Source organism: Carex rostrata, chromosome 21 (assembly GCF_964058835.1).
Source record: "Carex rostrata chromosome 21, lpCarRost1.2, whole genome shotgun sequence".
Classification (NCBI taxonomy): Eukaryota; Viridiplantae; Streptophyta; class Magnoliopsida; order Poales; family Cyperaceae; genus Carex; species Carex rostrata.
Window position 1 is genome coordinate 5354537 of NC_135938.1, and position 11815 is coordinate 5366351.

At 32.3% G+C, this 11815-nt stretch overlaps 2 protein-coding genes across 2 annotated transcripts; one reads left to right on the forward strand and one right to left on the reverse strand.

Annotated features, from left to right (window-relative positions):
* Positions 1 to 455: 455 nt before the first annotated feature.
* On the reverse strand, positions 456 to 3456 carry LOC144573390 (transcription elongation factor 1 homolog). Its single transcript, XM_078323172.1, has 5 exons — positions 3326 to 3456; positions 1937 to 2077; positions 1345 to 1415; positions 1026 to 1047; positions 456 to 700 (listed from the first exon to the last, which is right to left on the reverse strand). Exons 2-5 carry the CDS (start codon positions 2047 to 2049, stop codon positions 640 to 642), a joined length of 267 nt encoding a protein of 88 aa, XP_078179298.1. The 5' UTR covers positions 2050 to 2077; positions 3326 to 3456; the 3' UTR covers positions 456 to 639.
* Positions 3457 to 9104: 5648 nt separating this feature from the next.
* On the forward strand, positions 9105 to 11024 carry LOC144573029 (peptide methionine sulfoxide reductase B5-like). The gene is made up of 3 exons (XM_078322707.1): positions 9105 to 9505; positions 10106 to 10262; positions 10721 to 11024. The coding sequence occupies exons 1-3, from the start codon at positions 9225 to 9227 to the stop codon at positions 10880 to 10882; spliced, it is 600 nt and encodes a 199-aa protein (XP_078178833.1). The 5' UTR covers positions 9105 to 9224; the 3' UTR covers positions 10883 to 11024.
* The last annotated feature ends 791 nt before the right edge of the window (positions 11025 to 11815 follow it).

Consider the following 11815-nt stretch of genomic DNA (forward strand, 5'->3'; position numbering starts at 1 on the left):
TTAAAAGTCAAAAGTCAAAATAAAATCGTTGAATATGATCTACATCATTTTATCTATGTATAAAAATTTATGATATTTAAACCTTATTTTGATCGTCATCAAGACAATAAAAAAAATATACTAATATGGATAATTTTTAAATGCTAATTTTTCAACTTATTGATTCATATAAAAACAAAATTGAAATGTAATAATTTTGTAAAAGTATATAGAAAAAATAACATAGACCACATTTATTTTGATCTTTATGTATTAAATTTCAAGCTATTAATATTTTAAAAATAAAAACACAATGAACTTTTTTGGACCCTCCTCTTTTTATATTATTTTTTATATATGTAGGAAATTACTTGTGAATAGTTTAAGATCTTTAGATCAAATGATTTTCTACTAATCTAAAAAATATATTAATAAAACTATAAAACTTATAAAACAGCTATTCATGAACACAACATAGCTAAAACAAGTATATCAAATGAACAGAGAGCACAAATCTGTTACTAATAGTAGACAACTCCCATTACCATATCTAGCCAGAGCACATTTAAACATTCAACAAAACACAAGTTCCTACTAAAGCTAAATTAAACCGTCTCCATTAATATATACATATAAAGACGAAACTATTACATCTTCATTTCATTCCTCCTCTTCCTCGAGATGGTTCACTTTCTCACACTCATCTATCCATTCACTATATCTGTTATTAAGGATTAAAAAAAAGGTCAAAAAGGTCCAAATTTTTCAGAAAACAAGATCATGTTATTCCCAGATCTTCAGTGACTCTTTAATCTACCACAATTTTCAGCATCTGTTCTAAAATAATTTGCATTATTTCAATACGTTAAGAACAAAATTTAAGATACTTTGAAAAATACATTAGTGAATTTATTTTTAAAATAGCCAAGAATATGCACCAAGTCTGGTAGAATTTAAGCTACCACTTATACCTAAATAACAAAAACCACTTATACCTAAATAACAAAAAGAAATAGTCTCAGAAGTTGAAATGGACATCAACTTACATGTCAATTGGTTCGGTAAGCGCTGCATGATGGTAACAAAAAAAAAATAGTCAGAAATAGAAATGAATAAGTACAAAAAAAAAAATATATATATATATAACAAAAAAAGGCACCAAATTAGTTGACCTATGTGGCATAAATCACTTCTCCTACAATTCAGATGGCCGATTCACATAGTTAAGGTATGGAATCCTATCCTATTGTGTTATTTGTACCGTAAATCGCATGAAACTAATCACACTTATTGGAACCTACTACGTAACAAATAAATACAACTTATGATTTCACTTGCTAAAACCATAGAGAAACTAGTACATACCATTGACGGTAGTGCTGAAGTTTTCCTGGCATATATTACAATTCGCCTCGCCAATATTATTTTTCAAATCTCTGAAGATGAAAATGAGGAGAACAATGAATAGTGAATAGAAGAAATAATTAGACATACTAAGCAAGCAATTAAAAAAGCCACATCAGCATTTGCTTCAACAGACATCTCAACCATCAGTTTAGCATACTGTAACATAAACTGCACCTCCCAATCCTTTAATTTTTCAAAAGATTATACGTCAATTTGGGGTGAAAAATCCATCGGTACATACAAAAGTAGGAAATGTGTAAGCCTGAAAAAATGTAGTGAAATATGATGCACACCTAGAGAACACGTAAACCCTAAATGTGAAACTCTACCTGCAGCATTTGCTCCTACATATTAACACCAACGAAATACAGACCCGAAAACTGTAGGCATGTTTGAATAGATTACAAGGGGGCACATGTGATATTTTCATCGTGTTTTAATGATAATATATAGGACCATAGTACTTTGCAGGGCTATGCATGTCTTTTGATTTGAGACATACATCAGTTGCTATGGATAATATTATAGTACGAGATGAAAAGTAGCTTACATCTTGCATTCGACACCACTTCCATGGTTGCAAAAGGGGCAACAGAATGTAGTGTCCAGCTTGTCCATGCGCTTCTTTGCTGCTGGCTTTGCTCTGGACTTCCTCTTCCCCATTATGCGCTTTGATTTCCTTTTCTTTTCACTGGAAAATAAGTATAGAGAGTTGATACTTGTTTCAGAAATAAGTCAAATAACATGAAAAATCTGATACCAGAAAAATATTAACAAGTCTAGTTAGTATTACAAACCTTTGTATCCAACTTTCCGGTATCTTTAAATCACAAATGCACTATCCTATTGTTTATTTGGGAAGTACCTCACTTATAGAAATTAGGACCTTGTAACATATCAAGCTATAGTCTGTTGTTGCTACCATGGTTTGGAGAATCTATCAATCTTTTTTTTTCTTTTTTTGAGATTTTCCGAACCAACTGGTGCAATTTGCTTTTAGGAGAAAGAATACTTGAATTGAAAGAGAGAGTAGAGTAAAATATAGGATAGCACTTTGTATCAGTTTTTGGATACATATGAATTGTCATATTGGGATACAGTCGCAACACAGTTTGTCTAACTGATGCAACCACAATTTACAATTTCTAATCCTAAACATACAAGCAGTATTTATGACTTTTTAATGGTGAAATTTAGTGTCGAATGTATACAGACTAGTAACTATAGCCAAAGAGTTTCTCAAATTAGTGAAGCTTTTTTACGATTCTAAAAGCAAAATTTCAAAAACTTTCTTTATCCTTTTGAAAAGAGGGATAAATTAATAATTCCCTAACTTTAAAATTGACAGAAAACCAACTGATTCTTGCAAATTTTAAAAGAAAGACACCAATTTAAATTAGTAAACCCTAACTTTTCTTTACTTCGTATCAGTTTTTGGATACAGATGAATTGGTAATCTAACTATTCGAACCGCAACTTTCAGGTTCTAATCATAAACATACAAGCAGTGTTTATAAGTCTTTGTTGGTAAAATTTGGCGTCAAATGTATACTGGCAAGTAACTATTGACAAGAGTTATCTCGAATTGGTGAAGCTTTTTTACAGTCCTAAAACCAAAATTTCAAAAACATTTTTTATCTTTTTGAAAAAAGAGATATATTAATAAACCCCTAACTTTAAAATTGACAGATATATCAACTGATTCGTGCAGATTATGAAAGAAAGACACCAATTTATTGAATTACTAAAACCCTAACTTTAAAATTGACAGAAAAAGCAACTGATTCGTGAAAATTATGAAAGAAAGGCACTAATTTATAGAATTACTAGAACCCTAACTTTTTTTTTTCTTTCTCGATATTGCAATCAGAGAGAGGCAAAGCAACACAAAGGATTTCTTGTGAGGTTTTATCAAGCAAAGAGACGGAGAGAGACTTACGGAGAGAGAGAACAGAGAGATCGAGAGCGGAGATAGGCTAGAAGACGGGTTTCCAAAATATATCCTCTCCGAATTTAGAAGGGAGCAGAGAGCGTCGTCTCCAATTTTTTTAGAAGGGAGCGGGGTGCGTCAGATGGTATCGGACTCAAAGTCGGTTTGATGAGCGCTTTAATATCCGTACGCACGGATCATAAAGCAAATTACAGATACGAGGCACGTTTGAGCATGGTGTGACCATTCATGTGTCGTGAACAACCCTTGATATTTTAGTCACAGCCATAGTGACAAATGAATTATTCGGGTTCGGTTCGGCGAGATCAAAAATTCGTGATTCGGGTATAATTCGGGTATAATTCGGGAATGATTCGGAATTATCCGGATCAAAAATCTCAGTCCTGCAAGGGAGCAAAAAAATAAAAAACCAAAAAAATAATTGTTCTTGGAAAAATTCAGGAAAAATTCGTGAATAATTCGTAAAATTTGGGAAAAGTTCGTAAAATTCGGGAATTATTCGGGTTTAATTCGGTCAAAGTTCAGTCAACCGAATAATTCGGTGTTCAGTTCGGCATCACCCAAAAAAGAATTAAACGGGTATAATTCGAGTATAATTCGGGTACCTTGTCACTATAGTCACAGCACAATACAACACGTGAAAAATTAACTTGATCACAACACGATACGACACAGCACGAGATGCCGACACGGCACTTTTTTTTTCCACTCTATCAAATATGCTCAGCTCCCAATTTGGAAACAATTCTATTTCTGTTTCCTTTTCATTTCCTTAAATATCCTTTATTCTCTTTCCTCTTTTTTTCTTAAAAATATTTAAATATACAATTTAACTCATTTTCCAAATATCCGCAAACATATAGGGCCACTATAAAAAATTGTTACATTTTCAATATATAAAAATAAAATATAAATAAATAACAACAACGATTTCTATGATGAAAAAAGATTAAAAAAGATTAATTGTATAATAATAGTGCCTTTTTCTAATAAATATTTATTTAGTTCTCATATTCATAATTTGACTTTTTTCAATTTATTTTTATGGAAATTAACTGCTATGTTTATTACTAAATCCGAAATTAAAAAGCACGTTATGATATGATCATATGACCAAATTTCAAGTTTTTATAATTTTACAATTGGATCTTTCAATTTCACTATTTCATTTTTAGCTTCTACATATTTACAGTTGAAATTTTAAAGTAGATGTAATTTCCAGATATTTATAACCGAGCAAGCGTATGTGCTTTTCATGGAAATATCTCCGATTTTTTTTATTTATATCCAAAAAATAAATTAATTTACATTTTTTTTTCCGGTTACTCAATTCCCGGATTAATGAAATGGGTCCGGTTATTGGTTAACCGGAAATGAGCAAAATTTTTGGTATGGTATATGTCCGGTTAATGGTGCACCGGTTTTGTGTTTTGTGTTTTTTTTTAAAAACATAAATTTTTTTTTGTATTAAAATATTAGAAATGTTGAATATATTTCTTTGAAAATAGATGGAATACAGTATAATTTGATTTATTAGAAAGACTGCAACAAATAATCCGGATCAATATTTTTCAGGTCGGATTTTTCGCGGTTGTAAAAAAATTTAATATATTTCTTTATGTGTTATTGGAAAAAAATAAAAATGCTTAGATTATGAGTTATTGATCCCGATTCAAAAGTCACTTCTAGGTAATTCAAAAAATATTATGATCTTTCTAGTACATTTAATTTATTAAAAATTGTATCTATTTTGAAAAAAAACAAAAACTTTAATTTATTTAATGATTGTTATTCAAAAATAATTCTCAAAATAGATATAACTTTTAATAAATTAAATGTACTAGAAAGATCATAATATTTTCTGGATTACCTAGAAGTGATTTTTGAACCGGGATCAATAACTCGGAATCTAAGCATTTTTTTTTTCCAATAACACATAAAGAAATATATTAATTTTTCTTACAGTCGCGAAAAATCCAACCTGAAAAATATTGATCCGGGTTATTTGTTGCAGTCTTTCTAATAAATCAAATTATATTGTATTCCATCTAATTTCAAAGAAATATATTCAACATTTCTAATATTTTAATACAAAAAATAAAAATTTCTGTTTTCGAAAAAAAAAAAAACAAAACCGGTGCACCATTAACCGGACATATACCATACCAAAAATTTTGCTCATTTCCGGTTAACCAATAACCGGACCCATTTCACTAATCCGGGAATTGGGTAACCGGAAAAAAAAATCCGGTTACTGGGTAACCGGATTGGGTAGTTTTCGAAATTCAACGCCGAAGTGGTTATTTTTTGTAATTTGATTTATTTTTTGGAAATAAATAAAAAAATCGGCAAACTATATCTCATACCTAAATCAACTAGTTTGTGAAAAAAATTGAATTATTAAAATAATAAAAGTCCATATGAGAAATTCCGAACTATAAAAATGATATTAGATTCGACTTTTTTTTATTTGTGAAAAATTGAAACGACGAAATGCAAAATTTTCAATTATGAAAATTTAATTAGATTTAGAAGGGAGCAGAACGCGGCGTTGGACTAAAATCGGTCCGATAACCGCTTTGATATTCTTGCGCTGTCGTGGTCGCATGCTAAATACAGCTGAGAATTTTCTTCTAATCATCAAAATATCCCTGAAATAATTCTACAGCTATTGTTCGGGTAAAACTGTAGAAGAGCCGTTCTTTTTTATTTATAATATTTTGAAATAATAAATTCGAAAAATATCACACAGGATGGAACTAAAAAATTTGAATAATGAACTACATTATTAAAATACATAATATGTGAAAAGACAATAGGACTAAATTATAAAATACATCATATGTGAAAATACAATAAAAATGCGGCTACTATAAATTAAACTCAAGACTTCATACACACCAACTAGAGCTCTTACCATTAGACTACCAGTACACATTTATTGTTTTACAAGGGAGCTGATTTATATAAAATCGTTAAACAAACAAAAATTAAATTAAATTTCAATATATATAATTAAAATTTTAAAATCATAAAAGAGGCTTAATCACTTTTGACTAGTCTTAGATCTGTTTCTGATATCACAGCACCCCCCTAGCAAAAACACATCGATGAGAGATGCATTTTGCGCAGGGGGGAATGAACCCCAGAATGCATTTCAGAATTTCTTTTACTTGTAATTTTTAATTTCAAGAAACTACGTCCTATTTCTTGTTGCAATTCAAAAAATTACGTACTAGTGATTAATAATATGTATATGCATATGCAATAAAAACAAATTGCTGAATATAAGAAATTTCAACTAAATTTTGTAAGATTCAGACGTTCCTTTATGGATCCGAAAACGTTAATTTTGGGCTTTGCCCGGCATGTTTTTTGAAATGGAATCATAATAAAATAATTAAAAATTAAAATTTCCTATCAAACTTCTTTCAAACAGTTTGAATTTTCATTTGTATTGTTTCGTTAAATCTTTGTCTGAAAATTAATTTATATAGATTAAAATAATTAATTAGTTGTACAAATTAATGTACGATCTAAAAAAATTAGAGTGAAACGCACCCAGACTGTGTTTCTGCTAGGTTACGATGCTTTCACATAGGCGTGCTACCTTTTAAAATGCTATAAATGAAAAAAATCGGAGTAGAAACGCTTTCTATCTTGTTCTTACTCTCACTTTTAGACGAAGGAAATTAGTCATATTCAGTGGCGGAACCAGGAATGAAAACTAGGGGGCCTAACTAGTTTCTCTCACTCTCAGAATATCAATTTTAGTTTCATGTTACACGATTAAATGATAAAAAAAATTCAACAATTATCGATTGACATAATTTTTTACTTTTAAAATAAAATATTTAACAAAAATAAATATTAGATTAAGTAACAAAGCACCTATTTGATAAATCGTTCTGCATGTCTTGAAGTCAAAACAAAACATCAAAACAACCTACATAGAAAAAATTAAAGAAACAATCTTATAATGAATTCATATCTCACAATCATAATGATTTTAAATTTTCAATTAGAAAACGTACCACTAATTACTAATTATTTGAGATAGTTGAATGAAATTGAGAAAATGAGTAAGGAGTGAAATTCAAGAATTCAAGCAATAATTCATCAAACCATTTCAATTCTACATGAATTATGCAAACATTAATTCAATTGATTAATTACAACTAGAAATTGAGATCTTACCAAAAAAAAAAAAACGAAAGAAGAGGAGAAGGGGCTGCTGCGGTGCTGCCTACTGGTTCGCGACTTCGTGTGTTGAGTCAAAGGAATGAGGCGCTTCTTTCTCAAGTGAAGAAGCGAACTTTCAGCTTGATTGTAGGCTCCCACCGGCTCAACCAAATGAAGAAGCCTAATAGGCAAATAGCGAATGAGGGTTTTTTTTTTTTGTTTTGCTGTCTGACCCCAGTGGAAACAACCAAATGAAATGAAGCCTTTTTTTTTACTCCTTTGTCCCAGCGGCTCAACAAAAGGAAAATACTTTTTTAGTCAAGTATTTTTTAATTAGCCAAGATGGCAAGATGCGAACTGCAAAGATGCAGCAGCGAAATTTTTTATCTCCAGCGCAACGGGCTGAGGGTGCCAAGGGCCCATAAATAATTTAGGGGGTGCCAAGGGCCCATAAGCAAAAAAAAATTTATGTATATTTTCTGGGCCAGGGGGGGGGGGGGGCCAGGGCCTAGGCTGGCCCAGGCCCTGGTTCCGCCCCTGGTCATATTATTATTGATTTCAACACAGCATGTTCGTTTTTAGATCTAGTGATTTTTAGATTTAGTGATTTTTCATAGATCTAGTGATTTTATCACAGCTTTGGGTAGAAAATCACGACTTTCAAATGGTCTAGAATTTTTAGATTTAGTGATTTTCTAATGAGTGAGTCTATGGTACTATGCATATTACGATTTGTTACCGTGCTATGGCTCTATATTCGAGTTTTCAAATCCTAACGGTCGATCCGAACCATTCATCTTGTTCTCCATATTAATATGTGTTTGGAGACTAAATTTTACATTTTTTGAAATTTTTTTACTATTTTTTTAGATTTATTGAAAATCACTGTTTTTGGATGGTCCAGAATTTTCAGATCAAGTGATTTTCTAAATATCTAAAAAAATAGTAAAAAATTTAAAAAAAATGTAAAATTTGGTTTCCAAACACATATTAATATGGAGAACAAGATGAACGGTTCGGATTGACCGTTAGGATTTGAAAACTCGAATATAGAGCCGTAGCACGGTAGCAACATGTGATATGCATAGTACCATAGACTCACTCTTTTCTAATTGTCTAAAAGAATAGCAAAAAAATCAGATGTTTGTAATCTTTATCTCGGATGATTACCAGTTTTCTGCACTTTGTTTAAAAACTAATATTTATGATAAATTTTTAAAACATTTATAATATTTTATTTTATTTTTGCATATACATTTTTAGCACGGATTATTGATACGGGGATTTAAAACATTAACCGGTCATTGACAATGATAGGAAAAACTGTTTGTTCAGAATTTCAGATTTAACAAAATTTAAATCAACGCCAGTCCAGATTTCATAGAACAGCTGTCAGCATTTCGTCTCAGATTGCTTGAAAATAATGTTTACATCTGCTTCTTAAATCTTAACACAACCCAATCCATCCAGGCCTTCCTTTCTCCAGCAAAGGCTCATGGGCCGATCCAGTCAGGTAACTGACCTGATAGAATAAGATCCGAAGCATTTATTTTAATCTTGCACGAATCCCAAAGACATCCTTGCCAGAATAAATGGCATGCATCTGGATTCTGGAATGTCGTAGAAATGATAGAACTCTCCAGCCTGTGGACTGTGATGCTGCTGCGTGCCGCAACCCCTCTCTCTCTCTTATTTGTCCCAAAAAATGGGAGCTCACCACCTGCTGAGAACTCTATACCCCAGCGCCGTTCCTCGTACCGGTGTACCGATTAAATCGTTCCAGCACTCGGTCTACCGTCCCTTTTGTAGACCACCGGCGAGGTCGGGTTTTCGACGGACGGTTCAATTTGGTCCGGTTTTGAACCAGCCGAGCAGGAGAGTGACTGTGGCCATGGCGTCATCGGGCCCCGTGAAGAAGTCGGAGGAGGAGTGGAGAGCTATTCTTTCCCCTGAGCAGTTTCGCATCCTTCGAATGAAGGGAACTGAGTAAGATACCATGTCAGCTTTTTTCTTTTATCTATTGGTGTAGGTTTGTCTGATTGAGGTCGAATACTGGTCTGTGCTGGTAGTGCTGTTGCAGTATTTGAATTCTCAATGCAGAATGAACAAAAAGATGTGACATGATAATTCCTTAAGACTTGTAATGAATACATCCATACTGTACAATTATCTAGCTCAATACTAATTGTAGGGGTCTGATGTGATACCTGTTTACTTCAAAAAGACAATTTTTGTCAGAATATTTTCTAGATAAAATCTGTAAAATGTTCTACTGAAATATTTCAAGCATGCGTGCTGAATAAGTATATTTCTCAGATTACATGAACACAGGAATGATTCCCCCCCCCCCCCCCCCCCCCCCCCCCCCCCCCCACACACACACACACACACACCCACACACCCCACAACCACATATAAAAGCCTTTGGTACAAAATAAAATTACATTACACTAGATTTGGAGGCATTCAATCTCAATTTTCTAGTTCCTTTTCTGGTGGTCTCAGCTTTTTCTATCCATCAAGCAATCTGTGACCCTTGATGTAAATCTTTCGGACCTATTTTCATCTTCTTCTTTTTTTTTTCAGGTATCCTGGAACAGGGGAGTATGATAAGCACTTTGACAAAGGCATATATGAGTGTGCAGGGTGTGGAACCCCACTGTACAAATCCACTACAAAGTTTAACTCTGGATGTGGCTGGCCGGCCTTCTTCGAGGGACTTCCTGGTGCAATTAGGAGCACCGTACATCTCTCTGTTCTTTTTTTGTATGATCAAAATTTGCATGTTCTTACTTTTAAAATCAGTAGTTAACATAATGGCACTGAGACTGGAAATTCTGGATCGTAAAGCTCCTACCAAGAGCACGAAAAGGCTTCATTTTAACATATTTGGATTTTCAAAATGTTTCTTTAAATTCTTACAAACTTTTGAAGTATGATGTAGTGTTAGTGTATTAACATGTTCATTAATTCCTCTGAGCTTAATGTGACTGGTTTTATCTCAAACAATACAAAAAAATAATAAATAAATAAATAAAAAATAACTGGTGTCCTTAGATGTTTGTGATGACTGACATTTGTAGGAATATATGCAAAATTACAATTTTAAAGATGAATCAACAATGGAGGTTCTTGCCTTTATATCTTGTTAAAATCTTAAATTTCTTTATATTTACGCTGGTAATGTTCTAAAAATTTCAGCCTGATCCTGATGGGATGAGAATAGAAATCACCTGTGCAGCTTGTGGGGGACATCTAGGCCACGTGTTTAAAGGAGAGGGGTTTCCAACTCCAACTAACGAGCGCCACTGTGTCAACAGCATTTCGCTCAAATTTGTTACAGATCCTGAGCCTGATTCTTAGTTGAGTACTTGGCTGTGTGTGTAAACCGTAAAGGTGTCGAGGGGAATGATTCATGTGTGTATACAGTTCTATAGTTCTTTCCTGTCTAAATTCTTTGTATGAAGCTGCTCATATTCGCAACAAAGGATTTTTGGTATTCTTAGTTGCAGCTTTTAAAATTTGAGAGCAATTTAAAAGCACCTATTTGGACCTTTTGAATTTGAAGTGATGCTTTCATTTGATGATTCAAGTATTTGTCAAGAATCTTTTTCCAAGATAAAAATTGGTTGGCTTTTTGGTGGTACGATTGCTGCTGCATTTCCCAAAAAAATTTAGTCGTTAGTTAATGTGTCACGTAGTATTCAAAAGTGGAATTTGCAAGGATAAAAAAATTCAAAATTAAAAGTGAATTATAGATGTGTTTTTTATCATTTGAATAGATCGTCTATAAATTTTTCTGCGAATTTAAAAATGAGGCCATCAGTTAAAATTACAGCATGGTTAATTTTCAAATTGCTTAATGAAAAACTGATTAATTTTCAAAGTTACTAGTTACATGACAAATATATTTTTACTTAATATAACCTTCTACATGACGAGCACCGTTTTTTTTTTTTTCGCTCCGAATTTCCTCTAAAATTAGGACTCTCGGATTGGTGTCAAGATGTGTGCTCTGATGGAAGGTAATCTAATTTATTAGTGCGCTTCTGTTATTTTCAGTGTCTCTGTCCGTAGGGTGAAATTTTATTAAACATTCACCTTTTTAAAAACATCAAACAAAATAACACTGCTTCAAATTTATTAACAAAATGTTCACGTGGGCTCAATTACATTCTCCGGAAATATATTTTTACACCCCTTGAATATGCACAATGACTACAAAAAAAGTTACATTTTCTGTTGAACCATTTTAAAAAAACTTTTTATGTTTAACAACTTAAGACAAATACCCTT